The 19218-nt window shown below is 39.8% G+C and overlaps 1 protein-coding gene and 1 non-coding gene across 4 annotated transcripts; both read right to left on the reverse strand.

The window, feature by feature from the left end:
• Window positions 1-4115: 4115 nt before the first annotated feature.
• Trnag-gcc (transfer RNA glycine (anticodon GCC)) lies at window positions 4116-4186 on the reverse strand. Its single transcript has one exon. It is a non-coding gene; the product is annotated as a tRNA-Gly (tRNA).
• Window positions 4187-11317: 7131 nt separating this feature from the next.
• On the reverse strand, window positions 11318-12937 carry LOC129938795 (protein suppressor of variegation 3-7-like). 3 transcript variants are annotated; one of them, XM_056046558.1, is made up of 3 exons: window positions 12739-12937; window positions 12271-12648; window positions 11318-12219 (listed from the first exon to the last, which is right to left on the reverse strand). In XM_056046558.1, the coding sequence occupies exons 1-3, from the start codon at window positions 12771-12773 to the stop codon at window positions 11637-11639; spliced, it is 996 nt and encodes a 331-aa protein (XP_055902533.1). In that variant the 5' UTR covers window positions 12774-12937; the 3' UTR covers window positions 11318-11636. The 3 variants fall into 3 exon arrangements, with proteins under 3 accessions (XP_055902533.1, XP_055902532.1, XP_055902531.1); XM_056046557.1 differs by having other exon boundaries at window positions 11318-12207; window positions 12271-12678; XM_056046556.1 differs by having other exon boundaries at window positions 12271-12678.
• Window positions 12938-19218: the final 6281 nt, after the last annotated feature.

Genomic DNA, 19218 nt, shown 5'->3' on the forward strand with positions numbered 1-19218 from the left:
TGGACAGGAGTACTGCATCGTGGTGCGAATCGCTTGGGACATTGAACACGTAAAGTTGCAAATGTCTGGAATGACAAAAACAAAATTTGAACTTGACAGAAAGAAATCAAGAGTTGATGGAGTTCTAGGGAATGTTGGCTTTGGCTGAGACACTACCACCAAAGAATGTTCATCAACATGATCCAGCCAGTCCAACCAGTCCACTATAGCTTTCCCTTCGATACTGATAGTTGTATCCTGCCATTGATGATGGCGTGCGTTGAAGTCGCCTCCAATGAGTACGTAGGTAGTACGTTTCAGAACGTTGTTGAGGATTCCCAAGTCGTTTCGAATGTTTTCGTTGGTGGAGCCGCATTTGAAATAAATGCTTATAATAGTGAGGGACTCACCTTGTCTCAACTCTATTCTCACTGCAGTGGCTTCGCTGGTATAAAGTCCTGGGATGATAACTTCGCTGGTTCTGTAGGATATATTGTCCCTAAGGAAGATGGCTGTTCCTCTACGGTTCTGGGTTTTATCCTTTCGGAAGGTCTTGTATCCGACAACATCGATGTTGTTTTTGCGGGCTACGTTGGTTTCACTGATGAGGGCGGTATTCGGCTTGTTGTTCTTCATAAATATGTTGAATGATGTCCTTCTTTCCAAGCTGTACAATGAATTCACATTATACGTCAGGATGCGGAGATTCTTCAAATGCATATCTGGAAGATGAAAGTGGCCAAAGCCACGGACTTTTCAGCTTCACTCAGATTGGTGTAGTTCGCTGGGACGCTGCTTTTGGCTTTCTCCATGATGGTGAGCAGATTGCTTCAAAAACTTCGTTCTTAAGATTCATCGATGAGTTGGTTTCGTTTTGTTTGTAATGGTCTGCAATGGGGTCATAGTGGCTTGTTTGAATGGAGTCGCTGCTGGACTCTTTGCCACTTTAGCGAAGCTAATGTTTGGCCGAGTGGTTGGACCCTTCGCCACATTTGCCTAGCTAACGTTTGGACGAGTCGTTATGCATGCTGATCGGACAGCGAATAGCCGGTGCGCCTTCTTTTCCGCCTCAATTTTGTTTTTGCCGTTCGTTTTGCAATAAGAGTTTATAGCTAGCTGGGTGACCCATCTTCTGGCAGTTAGCACACCAAACATCAGTCCCTGTGTTTTCGGTCCGCTTGCATTGGCCAGGTTCATGTTTATCCTTGCACTTTACGCAGACGTCGCAATTAGTGGCAATGTGTCCAAACCGCTGGCATTGAACTACGTCATTGGATTGAAGTCGTTCCCAGTGGTTGGTTGGCTTTAGGTCGGACATCCTCAGTGGGTGCCGCGACCTTTTTTGCTCCTCTTGTCTTCTTTGTTTTTTTACCCGTTTTTGTCCAAGCTTGGGTGATTCCGTTTCATCGGAGCTGAATGGAATTTCGTTGGATAATTTTTCTCTGAGGCTTCCTTGTTGGTAGCTTCGTCGTCAGTTGGGATGCTTACATTATTATCCAGAATTGCCGCGGTGGCATTGTTTTCCTTCAATACTTTTGCAAAAGTATCGCATATATACGATCTAAATTCTGGTCCTAGGTCTGTAATGATTTTTTTGAGTAAATTTTCTAAGGCAGAAAATGCTGCCTCAGGCTTGTGTTTGTCGGTAGGTATCTCCTGGGATGGTGCGGCGGGATTTAAGTCAATAATTGTAGGAGTAATTACCAAAAAGAGATTAAAATAATCCGTTCCTGGAATTTAGGTTCCAAACAATAGGGCAATAATGATCCGTTTCCTGGGAATCCCTTTTTTCCTTGGATAGCAGGTAGTCCGTCGTTAATCCGCTGATCACTAGGTAGTTGGTAGTTTGTTAAATTTTACATGGCCGTAGGTTTAAACCGTATCCGTAAACACGTTCGAGCGCTATGACTGACTGTCTGTGAATGTTTTGTTCCAAGTTATGATTATGATTATGTACTTCACGACAAAAGTAGGTGTGAATTATATCACAACGAAATTTAATTTTTCATCCGAATTTAGAAAGGGTAATGACTTCATTATTCAAGTGTAGGCTGAGTTTATTGCGACCTAATGATATAATGTTCTACAACTACAACTTTAAGAACTTCTCATTTTAAAATTCTTCCTCTTAGTTAATCCCTTAAAGAATCTTGAGTCTTTGGAAAACAATCATTGTCATCTTCCAATAAGTAATATTCCAGATGTTTTTCTTTTACTCCATCAGTGTATCGCGTTTTCCTTCCAAAACTTACAACTGGCGTGTTTAGGACTGTCTGAAAAAAAAAATGTGTACATATTATGTTGGTTTCTATTATTTTGATCAAGATTACGTTTAGGTAAAGTAAGTTATTATAGAGAATCTTGAACCTGGACCATTTTTAAGGGACATCTTCAAAATCTAGTTGTTTAAACTGTCCTGTAAATGCAAACTAGGTTTTTCGGAGTCCACAGTTTTATTTTTGTCATAATCTACTTTGAGGAAACCGAATGGTCCTACTTCATTAAGCATACGAGGCAAAGAATTCTCCGTCTAAAAGTTTTCCCACCGTAATGAGTAAGAAGTCGTAGTGTCATGTCTTGGATAACATGGGCTACTGATGTACTGCGACCTCCATTGTGTTAACTCCTTTAAAGAATTTGAATATTTTGAGTATCTGGGTGCCTCCTCTTACTAATTACAAGGCCAACAGACCTTGTGTTTTTTAATCTTAGATTGCTGCTTAGAGCGTTACAAGCTTAAAATCGTTTCTGATTATGATTTCCAAATAGTACTTTAGACTTTAAAAATTCATTCCATTCTAAGCTTCCTCCTCTGATACTGGTACTTGTGCAGGTTATTTAGTCTACCAACACATTGGGTAGGTTCAGACAACACAAGGGACTTGAAATTAAGGCATGTTTCTAATATTTGATTGGCCAGCTGCCAAAAAATGCCTTCCAATTAAGGCAACTTTATTGAAAAATTGACCGGAAAGTTAGTCAAAAAAAATCTCCCTAACTATCAAGTCAAGTCTACTTCTGTCAAAATGACAGTTGATCATGTTTTTTCATTCAACTTTTAGTTGAACTGAAACTTTATATTAGTCTATGATTTATTTATTTTCTGCACAATTCCATTTAACGTTTTGTGTAAAGGGAACCATTATACAAAATGCTAGTATGGAGTAAGTAAGGAGTGTTTTGTAGACAAAGTAAAGTTCCAAGTCTTAAATGTATGTCACTTAAGAAACTAGCAAGCTGCTTTGGTCAAAATTAAAGTTCAAAGAATGAAGTTGACTGCAAATGAAGTCCCTTATGTTGTTTGAACCTACCCAATGTCAGACTTTCAACTGAAAAAAAAATTGTTTAGCAACTTAGTTTAACATCAGATGTCGAATTTCAGCTCAATACTTTTGAAACCGTTAAATAAATAACCCGTAATTTTCTTTTTATGGCGTTAATTTCCACCCGAAAAATGCTGGCGAATTAGCCCGTTAGCTCTAAAAGTTTAGTTCTAGACCTAGAGACTTCTTCACCAGTTCCTTCAGATTTTCTCACTTAATGGTATTTGATATTATGTACAATATGGAACATAGCTCCATTTTTCCAATTTTTGGCGCATTTTTATTTGTTCGTCATACATCATAAATTTTCTATAAGGTTTGTTTCTGGGGCAAAAATGAAAATTAGAGGCTATTTTTCTAAATCGTACGCATGATTTATCATCTACCCATCCCTTTTTGACCAGGGTTGATTAGGTAATGACTTATATTGATGCTTTGGGGTAGGTTTTAGGAATGATTCATAGGCATCTATGTATTTTACCTAGTGATTTACTAGTCTTTATTAATTAGGTTCTCTTGTTACATGAAACATTACCATAGGTAATGACTAGGCCACTTTATTTATAGAGCCAGAATGATACAAGCACTAAAATCAAACAGGGTCAGGTCCATAACTCTTCCTAAAGTTAAACAAACATCAAGTATATCAGCGGTTGATAAGGCAAGTAAGATATAATATTACCTTAAAACGCTGAAGCTAAGACGGGGACCTTATTATCTTCCATTGTTTATAAATCCCACATTGACTAATTTACTACGAAGCTCTGTGAGATACTTTTCCTTTTGCTTGTGCAAGCAGCAAAAAGATAGTATTGCATCGGCCGGGAATCGAACCCGGGCCGCCCGCGTGGCAGGCGAGCATTCTACCACTGAACCACCGATGCTTATAAAAAATTATATTCAAAACTTTGTACAGAAAACCAAACTAAGAATTGAATTGCTTCCAAATGAGTCAATGATGCTTAAACAGATTTCATCACAAACGACCGAATAAACCTTTTCAAGACATTAAGACAAGGTTGGAATGCTTGTGATAAATGAATTTGGATGGCTCAAAATTGGTTCAATGGGATGATATTTACTACAGATTGTTTTACAAAAAATAAAAACCTAAAATAAAAACAATACTTAAACTTGGTAAAAAATTACTTTCGACCCAAATACTCACTTACTTAAGGTAGCGCTACAGTCCTGTGTGATCTAGGGCCTCACCCAACAAACTTCTCCATCTAACTCGGTCCCTAGCTAGATGTCTCCAGTTTCGCGCTCCAAGTTGGGTGAGGTCACCTTCTACTTGTGCGCGCTACCTGATCCACGGTCTTCCTCTACTGCGCTGTCCTGTGGGTGCGGATTCGAAAACTTTCCGGGCCGGAGCATTGGTTTCCATGCGCGGTTAGCAAGAGTTATTCTGCGTTTTGATCTCAGCGCTGGTGTTGTTTTCTGCGTTTACAGCGGAGCCTAGGTAGACGAAGTCCTTGACTACCTCAAAGTTACTGTCGATTGTGACGTTTTGACCAAGACGTCGGTGTTGTATGTCCTTTCTTGAGGACAGCATGTACTTTTTTTTGCATCATTAATCGTTAAAACCATTTTTGCCGCCTCTGCCTTAATACTCACAAAAGCCCCATTGACATCACCCTGAGTACTTCCGATTATGTCAATGTCATCAGCATATGCTAGTAATTGGACAGACTTTTGAAAGATAGTGCCTCTAGAGTTGACGTGTGAGCTCTGCACTATTCTTTCAAGCACGATGTTAAAAAAATCACATGACAGCACATCACCTTGTCTAAAACCTTTTTTGACATCAACATGTTCTGTTAAGTTGTTTCCAACCTTTATGGAGCAGCGTGAATTCTCCATGGCCATCCTGCACAAACGGACAAGTTTGGCGTTTCGTCTTCGCAGCCTTCGGTTCTAGGTTTATGTACCTGTGAATTTCGTTTCACCTGTTCTTAAAACTTTCGAATTTCATTCCGGCTTTTATACCTCTCAACATCTTCGACCGTACGCTTCTCATGCCCTCTCTTTTTCCTTCTGAGAAGTCGGCGTTCCTCTCGCCTCTTCTGCTCATAGAGCTCACAAGCAGCTCTCGTCCTTTTATGCAGCTCCGCTTTGCGTGCCTGTTGTTTGGCTGCATTTGCCTTCTGACATTCCTCATCAAACCAGGGGTTCCTTGTTGGCTGTTTAAAACCCAGCAGATCAGAGGCGGCTTCTCTAATTGCATCTTGGCAATGTTGCCACTAGTTTTCGATACATTGTGTTCGCGGCAGAGAACTTCCAGAGAGGTTACTTGTAACTCGGTCGGAAACGCATTTGGCGATCTCTGGTAATTGTAGCCGTTCGACGTTGTACCTTCTCCCAGCACCTTCCTGTTTTGCCTTGGATCTGGAAACTCGAAGTGCTATCTTGGCTACAACGAGGTAGTGGTCCGAGTCGATGTTAGCTCCTCGGAAAGTTTGTACATCCATAATGCTGGAAGCGTGTCTGGCGTCGATCGCAATATGGTTAATCTGGTTGACGGTAGATTGATCTGGAGTAGTCCAAGTTCCTTTGTGGATGTTGAGGTGTGAAAAGCGCGTACTGGCTACCATAACGTTTCGCCCCGCAGAAAAATCTATGAGCCTGAATCCATTGTCGGAAGTCCAGGACTATTTTAATATCTAGCAAGGGCACTGCTCATATGTTTTGTCTACGAGCTCGAAGAACATATCTTTGGTGTTGTCGTCTTTCTCTTCTGTGGGGGCGTGCGCGCATATCAGGTTAATGTTGCCGAATAGAGCCTTGATGCGTATGGTCATGAGGCGCTCATTGATGCACTTATAGCTCAAGACTTAAGGGACCTAACATTCCACGTGCATATCCGAAGTTCGTTGTCCTTAATTCGATCCGTCCGTATCCGAGGCTTGTTGGTGCTTCGCAACTATGAAAGCTTTTACGTGGCCAACCTGGAGGGCCAGATCCTAAGTATAACTCCAAGGATGGGGAGCCGGATAAAACCGCTCCTTATAGGCCTGGGCTCCGAATAAGTCGAAGACGCCCTATAAGGTGTTCACTAAGTAGTTCAACCTTACTGGAACTGTAGACGCCACCGTTGATTCCATCTCGGGAATTCCTCCGCTACCGTTTGGATAAGGAGAGGTGCCTTAGTGGAAACACCTCTCCCCCCCTCTCTCGTTTGCTGCCCCAACAACTTTCCACTGTTGTTGGAATCCAGTCTCCAGTTGATTTACTAGGCATGTTCACCACGGAGAGGTGAGAGTAGGAGTTGATAGACAGAGGTTAGTTTTGAGAAAAACCTGTTTACGCTTGTGTCCTCTTGAATGCACAAGTCTACCATTTGAACATCCCAAAAAGCTTTTCAAAAATTAAAAATATTGGCTTCAAACTTATTTTATTTCACAGAATAAATTGGTAAAAATTATTTTTCGACTAAAAATCTCGTTTACAAAAATAGATTTTGAAATCAAACTATTTTATCAAATGTAAAATATTCTTGAAATAATTCCACTGACAACTTTTTTAACAAAACACGAAAACCTACAGACTAAAACGACAGACGGGATGGAAAGTTATCACTGTGGATAGAATAAATATGGCCACCTGATAATGTGCTAGCAGAAGAAATCTATCAAGTGGACACGATTATGAGAGTACTCTCAGCAAGAAAACTCTCAATATTCCAAAAATGTGTTTACAATGCGCACCAACAAAAAATGTAACATTTGGTATGGCAAAAAACGAATTTGCGAAAATAGGGTTGTAGAAATAAAAGAGCATATACGATCTTTTCCAACAATAGAGTCGCACTATTGTACAGCCAAAACAAATAAACTTTATTAAGATCCAAACTTAAATATAACAAAAATGTATAACTTATACAAAGATACTGTCTTTATCTTCTCGCTCTTCAAGGCATGTTTTCAATACGAACTTTAACCTTAAGTTTCACCATCCTAAGTCGTATAAATGTGGCCAATGTGAGGCAAGAAAAGAAGATGCGTTGAATGAGATGAATTTAAATTTAAAGAAGATGATCAGAGAAAAAAAATGGTTATGAAAAATGCCCGAATGCTAAAATTGATCCTATGTTCTATTGTTCAAAACTAAACATTTACAACTTAACAGCTCATTTATCCACTAAAAAATAAGTATACTGCGCTATTTGGACCGAATATACCGGTAGGCGATGTGGAAACGACATGGCCTCAGCCTTTACAAAAATATTGGAAAGGGTCTTCGAAGAAAATGGTATTACAAATTTGATAAAAATTCCATTCTTACATTGGCTGTCCAGAATTTTATAAAAACTCATCCTGATATCGAAAAAATAACCATGAAGTACTCCTTCACAGGTCATTTAGAATTGCAGGAGGTTGACAGTGCTCACAGCCAAATCGGCTCCTTAAAACTGTGAAAAGAAGGAACCCATTGGTGATTTTAAGGATTTCGCAAAAGTTTCGAAAACCTGTTTTGAATATAAGAACGTACCGTTCACGAAAATTAAAATTTTAAAAATAACCCAAGTAGAAAATAAAGTAGGGTTTTCATTGTGTTACGTTGATGATGACGAAAACATGGTTAGTGTTTCAATCCGAGCGGCGACTTTAGCAAAAACTCGAAGAAAGAAAACCACAACTGCACTTATAGGAACACCAACTTCCTTACCCACAGATGATATCAAATGTGTTCCACAAAGAGGAAGTATCTGGAAAGAAAAAGTGAAACATCTTTTGTCGATGTTCAAATACATGAGTTCGTCTGATAAAGCTTATTACAATGCCATTTTTAACGCCAACTAAAAGACTGCGATATATACTACGGCGACTGCTACCGAGAACAAAGACAGCGTCTATTTGGTTGTGGATTTGTTGTTGGAACTAAGCTCAGGCAAAAAGTCTTGAGTTTCAACAGTGTGAGCAAGCGCATCACCACAATCCGCATCAAGGCTAAATTCGCCACCATATGTAAGCCTAATATGCGCCCCAACAGAGGAGAAAGATGAAAACATATGAGCAGTGCCCCCGCTATGACATTAAAATTGACTCAGAAGATTTTAATGCCAACCTAGGAAGAGAAGACATCTTTGGTAGCACAATCGGGAGATACAGCCTGCACGGCACCGTCTCCGACAACGGATTCAGGCTGATCGATTTCGCTGCGGGGCGAGACGTTCTGGTAGCTAGTACGCAGTTCACACATCTCAATATCCGCAAGGGGACATGGAAATCTCCTGATCAATCAACCGTCAACCAGATTGACCACTTTGCGATCGACGCACGACACTTCTCCAGTATACAGGATAACCCAACATTCAGGCCAATATTGACTCGGACCACTACCTCGTTGTAGCCAAGGTACGTCTACGGATATCCCGATCCAAGCCAAAACAAGGAAGTACTGTGAAAAGATTCGACGTTAGACGGCTACAATCGCAAGAGCCAGCCATGTCCTTTTCCGATCGAGTCTATAATAACCTCTTAAGGATTATGCATTACGCATTGAAAACCAGTGGCAACATTGCCTTGCAGCCATCAGAGACGCCGCCTCTGAAGTGCTAGGTTTCACACGGCCACCGCAGCGAAACCCCTGATTTGAAATCGAAAGCGCACGCAGCGAAACAAAAGGCATACAAAACGGCGCTGCACAGGAGAATCAGAGCAGCTAGCGAGCTCTACGAGCAGAGGAAGAGAGAGGAATACCGGCTTCTTAGATGGAAAAAAGAGAGCAAGAGAAGCGAGCGATCGAGGAGATAAAGGGATGTCACAACAGGAATGAGGTTCGTAAATTTTACCAAAAGGTAAAAATACCTCCCAAGGGTACAAGCCAAGAATGATCAGGGGAACATCGTAGTGGAACCGCAGTCTATGTTGAGATTTGAGAATATGGAAAGACTACTTCTCCAAATTATATAACGGCGATGACGAACCGAATTCCGCTGTAAAGAAGATAGAACCACTCAAAGATAGAAGAAGCAAAGATAGCTATATCTAAACTGAAGTCAAACAAAGCTGCTGCAGCTGACGGCATCGCTGCCGAACTATTCAAAGCAGCAGGCGATGACTTGGTAGGGAGCATGCACCAACTCATCTGCAAATTATGGTCGGAAAAAAGCGTGCCCGATAAGTGGAATCTCAGCAAAGTGTGCCCGATACTACAGAGGCATCAGTCTCCTTAACATTGCATATAAGATCCTCTCTGCCGTGTTATGTGAAAGTCTGAAGCCGTTCGTCAACAACCTGATAGGTCCTTATCAGTGTGGCTTTAGACCAGAAAAGTGCACTATCGACCAAATATTCACACTACGGCAGATCTTGGAAAAAACCCAGGAGCTTCAAATCGATATCCACTATCTCTTTATCGAATTTGAAGCCGCATATGACAGTATCTAAAGGGAAAAGCTTTACAGAGCAATGTCTAGTTTTGGCATATCTGTCAAACTTATCCGTTTGTGCAGAATGACGACGATGGAGAATTCACGCTGATCTATCAAGGTCAGAAAAGATCTCACCTATGCATTTGATGTCAAAAAATGTTTTAGACAAGGCGATGCACTCTCATGCGACTTCTTCAATATCGTTCTGGAAAGAATTGTGCAACTCAACCGGCAACACTAGAGGCCCAATCTTCCAAAGGTCCATCCAATTACTGGGATACGCAGATGATATTGAAATAATTGGAAGTTCAAAGCGTGATGTCAGTGGAGCCATTTTGAGCATTGCGATGAAAGCGTAGAAGATGGGTTTAGTGGTCAATGAGGGCAAGCCCAAGTATATAAAAAATACATTGAACAACGACGTCTTGGACAAAACGTCACCATGGACAGCTATACCTTTGAGGTAGTTAACGACTTTGCCTACCTAGGCACCGCTATTAACACAGACAACGACACCAGCGCTGAAATCAAGCGAAGAATAACTCTAATAAATCGCTGCTTCTTTGGACTTACAAGGCAATTGAGAAGTAAAGTCCTCTCTCGAGCGTGTAAAATCACCATCTATAAGACACTCATCATCCCGGTTCTCATTTATGGCGCTAAGGCCTGGACCCTGTCAAAGAAAGATGAGATCGTCTTTGGATGCTTCGAGAGAAAAATTCTTGGGGTGATTTTTGGTCCCGTACGCATAGATGGAGAGTGGAGTAGAAGATATGACGACGAACTGTACGGGCTGTACAGGGACACTGACCTAGTTAACAGAATTAAAGTCCAACGGCTTAGATGGATAGGTCATGCAGAGCGGATGGACATCATCGCTCCAGCCCCAAATGTCTTAATAAAAATAAATTTGTATTTTTTCCTTTTATAACAAATAAAAACTTCGTCTAATAAAAGTTTTTATTTCTTTTAGCTAACAGGGTTTTATCTGAATAATTAAATTTTTTGTCATGACACTAAGTTCTATCAGGTAATTAGAACTTTTTATTTCATGCTCAAATGCCTTAGTATTGAGTAACAAGGTTCTATCTCTTTTTTTAACTACGTTTAATTTCTGAATTATGAATTATTTTTTATTTAGTACAAAAAATTGTGTTTTCAAAAATCAAAAAAAAAATTCAATCTGTTTCTCAAATGTTGTTCTAAGGTCGCGATCGATTTAAATAAGTGATTTTCGAGTCGCATTTGACCTTGACTTTTCGAAGGCCGTTCGAAAAGTGCATTTTTATTACCAGAAACGAAAACTTTTCAAGCTACAAAAATCCAAAATGCACCTTGGTACTCTCCTTTTTCTCTAAGCTATTCAAATGAATTTAAAACTGTAGAACATTTAAACAAAATCAGACTTACCGACAAATTTGCCACTTTGATGCCGACTAACTTCTTATTTTGAAACACCATCTTAACTCCCTTCTTCATTTTCCACTTTAACAAGATTAAATAATTTCACTTGTAAATTCACAAACATAAGCTTTGGAAAATCAAAAACAGCTTTCAAAAACAATCAATGAAACCAACTTCTTAAAACAAAATGAACTTCCAACTTTAAAATTGTAAGAAACGGCGAGGACCGCCAAAACTAATAATAAGTTTATTGTTTGTGTTTAGAACTATTTAAATTTATTGCTTTTTCTTAAATCTTACAATCATCCACTTAACTATGATACATTGTAATTAATTAACGTAAAATACATTCCGGGGATGAACTGTGACGTTTAAAAAGAAGCTCCGTATCTTATCTCTTAAGTTAGTTAAATTAAACTCAATTAAATGGAAGAGTGAATCTAAAACTTGATTGAGTTTTGTGTTGCCTTGAATTTTTGTTATTTTAAGAATCAAAATGTTTAAACTTTAAAAATTAAAACTAAAAATACAAATATTTAAAATTGAAAATGAGTTTAGCCCGTGGGTTCGTAGGCGTGGTCGTTTTGGCTGGAGCCAACTTGGTTTTGGTTGATGATGTAGGCGTTGCCGGGCGGCACAGCCAGCAGGACTGTGGATGATGGACCTGCGGAGGCATTTATCGTCTCATTCTCGGTGATGGCACGCAACTCGAGCTCGCACACCAACTGCGACACTCGCATCTTGGCCTCGGCAATCAGCTTGGGCGTCAAAGCCTTCACACTTGAGCTCACACTATCGAAGAACAGATCCACATGGTTGCGTTCTTTCTTTTCGACCGATACGTTGGAGAAGAGTTCATTGAAGGACGACATCAGCTCGTTTTTGTCCTTTTGGATTTGCAGCAGGAGCTTCTTGCGGTCCTTCTTCCCGCTACTCGAGTCATCGGATCTCCGGGTCGAGGTGGGCTTCTCTTTTTGTGCTGTCGAATGGACTATATTCGTCTCGTACAGGTGGGGCATAGTATCATCGGGGGCCATCTGCTGGATCTCACCCTCGTTCTCGTTCTGAATGAATTGGAAATCGTGCAGCGTCTCCTGCGGAAGCTTCTCATCTTCCTTCTCTCTCCTGCAATTTATACTTAGAATTAGAAATGAGTTATTCCATAGCAATCTACTTCTATCGACTTACTTTCCAGCTTCGAAGTCGATGTCCATGAAGACACTCTCGAACTTCGAATCGTCATCGGCTTCTGTCTGGGGAGATGTTTTTATTACCTTTCGGCGTTCCTTCTTCTGGCCGACGTTCTGTTTGAAGGACACCATCCCGTTGGCACTCATGTACGCCTCCAAATTCGAATTGTGTTTGGTGGTCTTCTCGTGCCGCTGCAAGTGACACTTATTGCAATTCAGGCGGCAATTGCAAGCTCTACAGAAGGGTTTATTTGGATCTATGGCGTCCCGTGCTAGCCACGGCTTGAATCGATCCAACCAGCCCTCAACGAAGCGCTGTTGGTAGTATTTTTTCTCGCTTTTTAAAATTTGCTCGGTTTTTACTTTGGTAGCTTTCCTGGAATCCGACGAGTTGTTGTTGAGAGGACTTATTTTGTTGTAATATGATTAAAAATGAAAATAAAGCTTTAGGCTAGATTGTAGTTACCATTCTGAATCGGAGGATTCACCAGAAAAGCTCATTTTTCTAATGCACAGATGAAGTGTTTGTGAAATTTTGTTTATTTTAGGTTTTTCTTTTGTTGATGGGGCAAAAGTTGAGGATAATTTTTTCACAAATCACAATAAAATATAAGAACTGGCGTCTCTTTTGATTTTCCTGAAGCTAAGCTGAAGGTTTTGTCAAAAAATAATAAAATTCAAATGTCAGACTGGGTGAATCGGAGAAGTTTTCTTAGAATTGAGCTAAAAGAGGTGATGGAGTGTGGTGATGTAATTGTTTGAGTCTTAAGGCTGATGTTAAAAGTGTTTTGTTTGTATTGTTTTTTGAGTTGGAAATAAATCGAGGCGTTTTGAGGCGATGATCACAAAAATTAGTGGGAAAAGACATTTTAAAATTTTTATCACCACCTCAAAATATTCATTATTCATGTTTTCTACATGAAATTCGTATCCACAAAGCAAAATAAGTCTTTAAAACTAAAGATGGTTAGTTTATTATGTTTTCAAATGAATATAAAGTATTTTTCTGCAAGTATTTAAAAAATTATATTTTGTAGGCACTCCAAATATAGAATTCATTAAAAAAGCAAAAGAAAATTTTAATTTCTGAATATAAGGAAATTCGTGCAATGTACAATTTAAGATTATAGTGAATTATAGTATCTATTTACGGTTTATTTACAGGTTTTTCAACGAAAATATGAGGAAATTTATTGCGGTTTTTGAGGATGACATAAATGGCGACACAAGATGTTTACATATTTCAATCGGTTTGCAACTTATGGCTTCCATTAGATACTGGGGTCGTGTGTGGTGTACGATATACTTAATTAAATGCCATCTTTCTTTGAAAGCAATATTTTTTGTTTTTCTTTATTTTATTTTTTGATATATTTAATAACTTTTACCTCGTGAAGGCCTGCAGCAAAATTGTACTGTCGAAAAATTATAGTATTTTATAGGAAGTAAATAAGAGTTACCACCTGTGTTTTGGGTTTCGACTTATACATATGTCCATCTACTTTTCTGGATTATACAGATGCAGGTTCATACAATGCAAGATCCACTTTATAGTAAGGGAAAACATGATCACATTTGATATAGTATCTTCGTCTGCATTTTAAAAGTTTTTTTTTTAAAAAAGAAGATAAGTTTAATATTTCATTGCATTGTTTCCTATAATTTATGTTGTATTTCATATTACCCTTTATTATCTTCTACTCTGAACGTCGAACTTGTGGAGTTGTAGAAGCTGAGTAAGGTCAATGATGATCGAGAATTTTCTCCAGATGAGTCCTGAAACTAAAGGACGTTCTTACCTTCCCAGAATCATTATCCATTCCCACGTAAACAAGGCACAAACCAGCCTACGTTTATGTCACCAACTCCCATCCCACCTCCCAAGTTGTAATGGCGAATAAACTAGCAGGGCTCCTTTGCTCCTTCTCACCAAAACCAAAAACAAAAATGAAAAAAAAACAGTGAGACCGGTATCTCTTCAGGACCGGGCTTGGCGTCATCTTGTCCTATCTCCTGCGGCCAACGCAGAGAAGGGAGTAGTGGCTAACCATGGACCCTCCTCTGGTGTTAATAGCAACAAGAATATAAAGGTAGCGATACCTAATTTCAGTAGTGTTGTATAAGGTATAAGTAAGATTGGCTAGTGTATACTCTCTCTCTCTTTATATATGTTATATAAATAGTTATGTATTGTATTGAATTATGTACTATAGGTTTAAGCTTCTATTCTGTTAAATACCACAAGTAGTAGCAGGGTTGTGAAAAATGGCCCTACCATTACTAATAAGAGATCTTCCAGAAATGGAAAACTCTCAAAAATCCTTTATAGACAATTGCGGCAAGCGGCGAAAATCTTAAAGGCCTCTAGTGCATCATCGGTCAAAGTCATGGTTGCGGTCATTGACAGAAGCGGTGATGATGGCACAATATCGGCTGATCGTTGGCAGTTGGTCAAGATTAAGCTCTTAGGTGGCTTTTTGAGCATTTTGATGGAGCTTCCAGGACCACTTCCTTCCATAAGCGATGAAGGTTGGCATCAAGGCCATGTCAAACTCGTGGTTTGTGGTGACCATAGGTCTTGTGACCTATACAAGCTTGCTGTTAGCCGGTTAGGTGAAATTTGGCCAGGTGCGAAGCTCGACGTTGTCGCTATGGAAGACTCGGTCAGGAATGACCTAGCCCGCATTTGGATACCAATCGAACCTGCTGGTATCGAAGACATTCTCGAGATGTTCAGAGTTTGCAACCCGTCCCTTCCGACGCATAATTGGAAGATAGCCAAGTTAGAAGAAGTGAAGGGTCTTTATAGGTGTGCCATTGTGGTACTCAATGAGGAATCCTTGGCTCCTCTAGACCTAAACGAGGGCTCCATAAACTATGGCTTCGAATCCATTAAAATTTGAATCTATAAAAAGATGAGGTTAACACGGAAAGCGGGTCTCCAAAAACAACCGAAGGTAAACTAGCGGTTGGTGGGCCTGGGACGTCGTCTTCTCTCCCAACAGAGGGTGACGATGCACCCATGCCCTCTCCAATCGGGACTCCACCCTCTACAAAAGTCGTAGACAGTCCATCCTTAATGGAGACTGAGGACGACCTTAACATGATCCTTATGAGCGAGGACGAACTCTTGGTTTCATCGTCAGACTCAGAGGATCAGAATAAAATCGTGGTCGAGGTTGATCTGCCTAATTTTATCAAAATGCTGCAGTTAGTACAGATTAATCTCCAACACTCCATAAAGGCCTCGGCCTCACTTCTTCTCCGACTGGCAAGAAACGGGGAAGACATTGTCCTGATCCAAGAGCCATGGATTGTGGGATCAGATAAAGGTGAACCTAGATCTTGCATACTAATGAAACGTAGCATTAATGTATTTTTATTCCACCACCTTGGCCCTCTCCCTGGAAAAACCCTGGAGAAAGTCATCGCTGAAGCGGAAAAGCAAAGGATCTGCCTAATTATTGGGAGCGATGCTAACGCTCATCATACTGTACGGGGTAGCACGAATATCAATGACAGAGGTGAGTCTCTTTTTGATTATATTCTTGGTGCTAACCTCTTAGTAAGTAATGTTGGTAATGAACCAACCTTCATAACTAAAACTCGACAAGAAGTCTTAGACATAACTCTTGTCTCAGATAGTATACACCATATGATCTTGGACTGGAAAGTATCCAGGATATATCTATGATCGTTCTCTGATCATAGATATATCCAGTTCAATATAAATGTGGATGATAACCCGAGTCCATTGACTTTTCGAAACTATCGGAAAACTGACTGGGATTCATACAGGAACTCATTACAAAGTTTACTAGAACCTGGACTATCTAGTCCTTCCTCTAACGCTAACGAACTTGACAACAAAGTCAATGACCTCACTTATACACATAAGAGGAAAGAGGAAACCACAATGGTGGGCCTCAGAACTTGACTCGCTCAGGAAGGAATGCAGGAAACTTTTCAACCGAGCCAAAGCTGCAAGACTAGCCTCTCATTGCGACTCCTACAAAGAATCCCTAAGAATCTTCAAGAAGGCACTAAGGAAATCCAAGCGATCTTCTTGGCGATCCTTCTGTGGCATGATAGAAGAAACTTCTGAAGCCTCTAGGTTACGGAAAATTCTTTCAATTAATCCAGCTATGCCAAGCTGCTTGAAAAATACAGACGGCTCCTGGACAAATTTTACACGTTCAAGTTCAAATACAACATATCCACAAAGTCTGATCACAAAGGATAAGCTACAATGGGCTCTCAATACCTTCAAAACATTTAAAGCTGCAGGACCAGATGGAATAATACCAGCCAAATTACAAAAAGCTTCTGATATAATTGCAACAATCCTTGGGGCAATTTTTACCAGCTGTCTTTACCTGGTCCATGTTCCCTCGGCATGGAGAGAAGTTAAAGTTGTTTTTATACCCAAAGCAGGTAAATGCTCCCAAGTCAATCCTAAAGATCTACGACTTAAAGTCTATCATCATACCTTCCTTAGACTTTGGAAAGATTGATTGATATCCATTTAAGGGCACGTATCGATACAAGACTTCTGTCTTCGTCTCAACATGCCTACTGTAAGGGTAAATCGGTGGAACAGCGTTACACACTTTAGTACGCACCATCGAATATTCCCTCCATCATAAAGAGTTCACTATGGCTGCTTTCCTTGACATAGAAGGACACCGCAAGGTGGTGTTCTATCCACTCTCCTCTGGAACCTAGTGGTGAATGAAATCCTAACTTGTCTGGATGCGGAGGGTTTCAGAGTGATAGCCTATGCGGACGACGTTGCTATAACAGTTTCAGGAAAGCATCTTAGCATCCTAAAAGAACTCTTACAAAATGCCTTGGACAGACTAATACTTTGGGCTGATCGGTCTTATTTTAAAGAAGATACAAAATTCCATTTGTGTACCCTCCTTATATTAAAGAAATCCAATTAAAATTTCCAGACGAGGCTAAAGACATGGGTCTTGTCTTAGACAAAAAACTAAATTGGAAACGCAACGTACAGGAAAGAGTCAAAAAGGCTACTGTAGCTCTCTTTTCTTGCAATAAGCTATTTGTAATAAATGGGGCTTACATCGGTATTCAGACCGATTTTAACGTACGGTGTGGCAGTATGGTGGACTGCTTTAGAGAAAGGTATAAACACGGATAAACTAAATAAAGTCCAACGTTCAGCATGCCTGTGTATAAGCGGATTGCTTGGCACGACTCTGTCTGCGGCACTGGACACCTTACTCTACCTTACACCTCTTGACATATTTAGCAAACAAATAGCTGCAAGCTCTGTTATTCGCCTCAAAGCTTCGTCGCAGTGGACTAACAACAACATTGCCCACTTCATAATTCTTAGGTATTTAGAATCAATTCCAAAGCACACAGACTACACCATTCCCCAACTGCAATTCGACAGAAACTTCCAGATTTCTATACCTCCCAGATCTTTTTGGGAGGATAGGACATTCTTGGAGGATGAGTCAATCCATTTTTACACAGATGGGTCAAAAGCAAAAGAAGGGGTTGGTGGAGGGGTGTACTCTGAACGACTGAAATTAAGTCTCTCATTCCGCCTTCCCAATCATTGTAGCGTGTTCCAGGCGGAACTTTTGGCGATAAGGGAAGTCTTGCCCTGGCTCAAAGAAAACGTGATATCAACATTCTGACAATTCGTTCAATATATTCCGAACTTGTTTCGTTGAAAGCGTATCTTTACCGAAGAAATGTCGCCTTGTTTCACGAAGATTCGGACATCTACCCATAAAATGAAATAAGTCTTCTCTTTCTGCTATGTTACATATATTGCACAATATTGGAATGTCATCTCGGTGTGGCCTATAATTAAGCGGAAGAAGTTCTACCTTCGCCCTTAGCATCATTGAGATGGATTCTACGCCTAGTTCGTCTCTGAAGTAGTTTGCATGTTGAAGGTTATAGTTGAGTGTACTGTACACAGATTTGTAAAGGGATCCTCTTGCTTCACTTTCATACTCCTTTCTGCAGTTTATATCTGTGTTGGAAATGATCTTGTAGAGTCTTTGTTTCCAGTTATTGGGAGGCTCTTGGTCTTGGTTTAGATCGAAATTACACTCATCAAAGCACTCATCACACCATCCAACTTTTCTGCTCATTGTTATCATCATGATCTTCTTCAGAAGTCGCTTCATCCATGTTTAAGACCTTTATAATGTAATCAAACTGTAATTTTAGTGTTTTTGTGTATAACGGTGATAATCCAGTTTATAGGTTCAACGTATAGTTTGGTGTGTTCGATGGTAGTTTGGAGATGCGTTTTAATTAGAAGCGTAAAAGTTTTTCAACTTCATCATATTGCTGACCTCCCCACACTCGCGCTGCGTAAAGCATGATTGATTCTGCAACAGATTCAAAAAATTTAAATTTCGTGCTATGGTTTAAATATTTGTTGGAGAAACACATTTTCCAAGTTGAGTTTATTGCAGTTTTTGCTTTTCCATTTTTAATTTGCAGGTGAAGATCACTCCAAGGTACTTGTATTCTTTGACAACTTCAAGTCTTTCGTTATTGCAGTGCCACTTCTCATTTGTTCGTAGGCTGCCTTTTCCTCTATTGAAGATATTGATCTTCGACTTCTCTTGGTTGACCACTAGGTTCCATTTGGCACAGTATTCGCATTATCGGTTGATCATCAGTTGTAGCGTTTCCGGTAATTGAAGTGCTTTGATAGTAGTACTGGGGTGGAATCGGCTAAGGTGATTGTTGACTATCAATTTTTTGATAGTCAAATTGACTATCATTTTCATTTCGTCTGCGTAAGATGATTCAACTCAATTCAATTCGATTGAACAATTTCAGATTCAAATTGTCAAAATTCGTTGTTGCCTTGGTGAAATTTTAAATTGATTCTTATAAAATATCTAAATAAAAGTTTCAAATTGGCTGATTTTGAATAAAATTCTTA

This window comes from Eupeodes corollae, chromosome 1 (genome assembly GCF_945859685.1).
Source record: "Eupeodes corollae chromosome 1, idEupCoro1.1, whole genome shotgun sequence".
Lineage (NCBI taxonomy): Eukaryota > Metazoa > Arthropoda > Insecta > Diptera > Syrphidae > Eupeodes > Eupeodes corollae.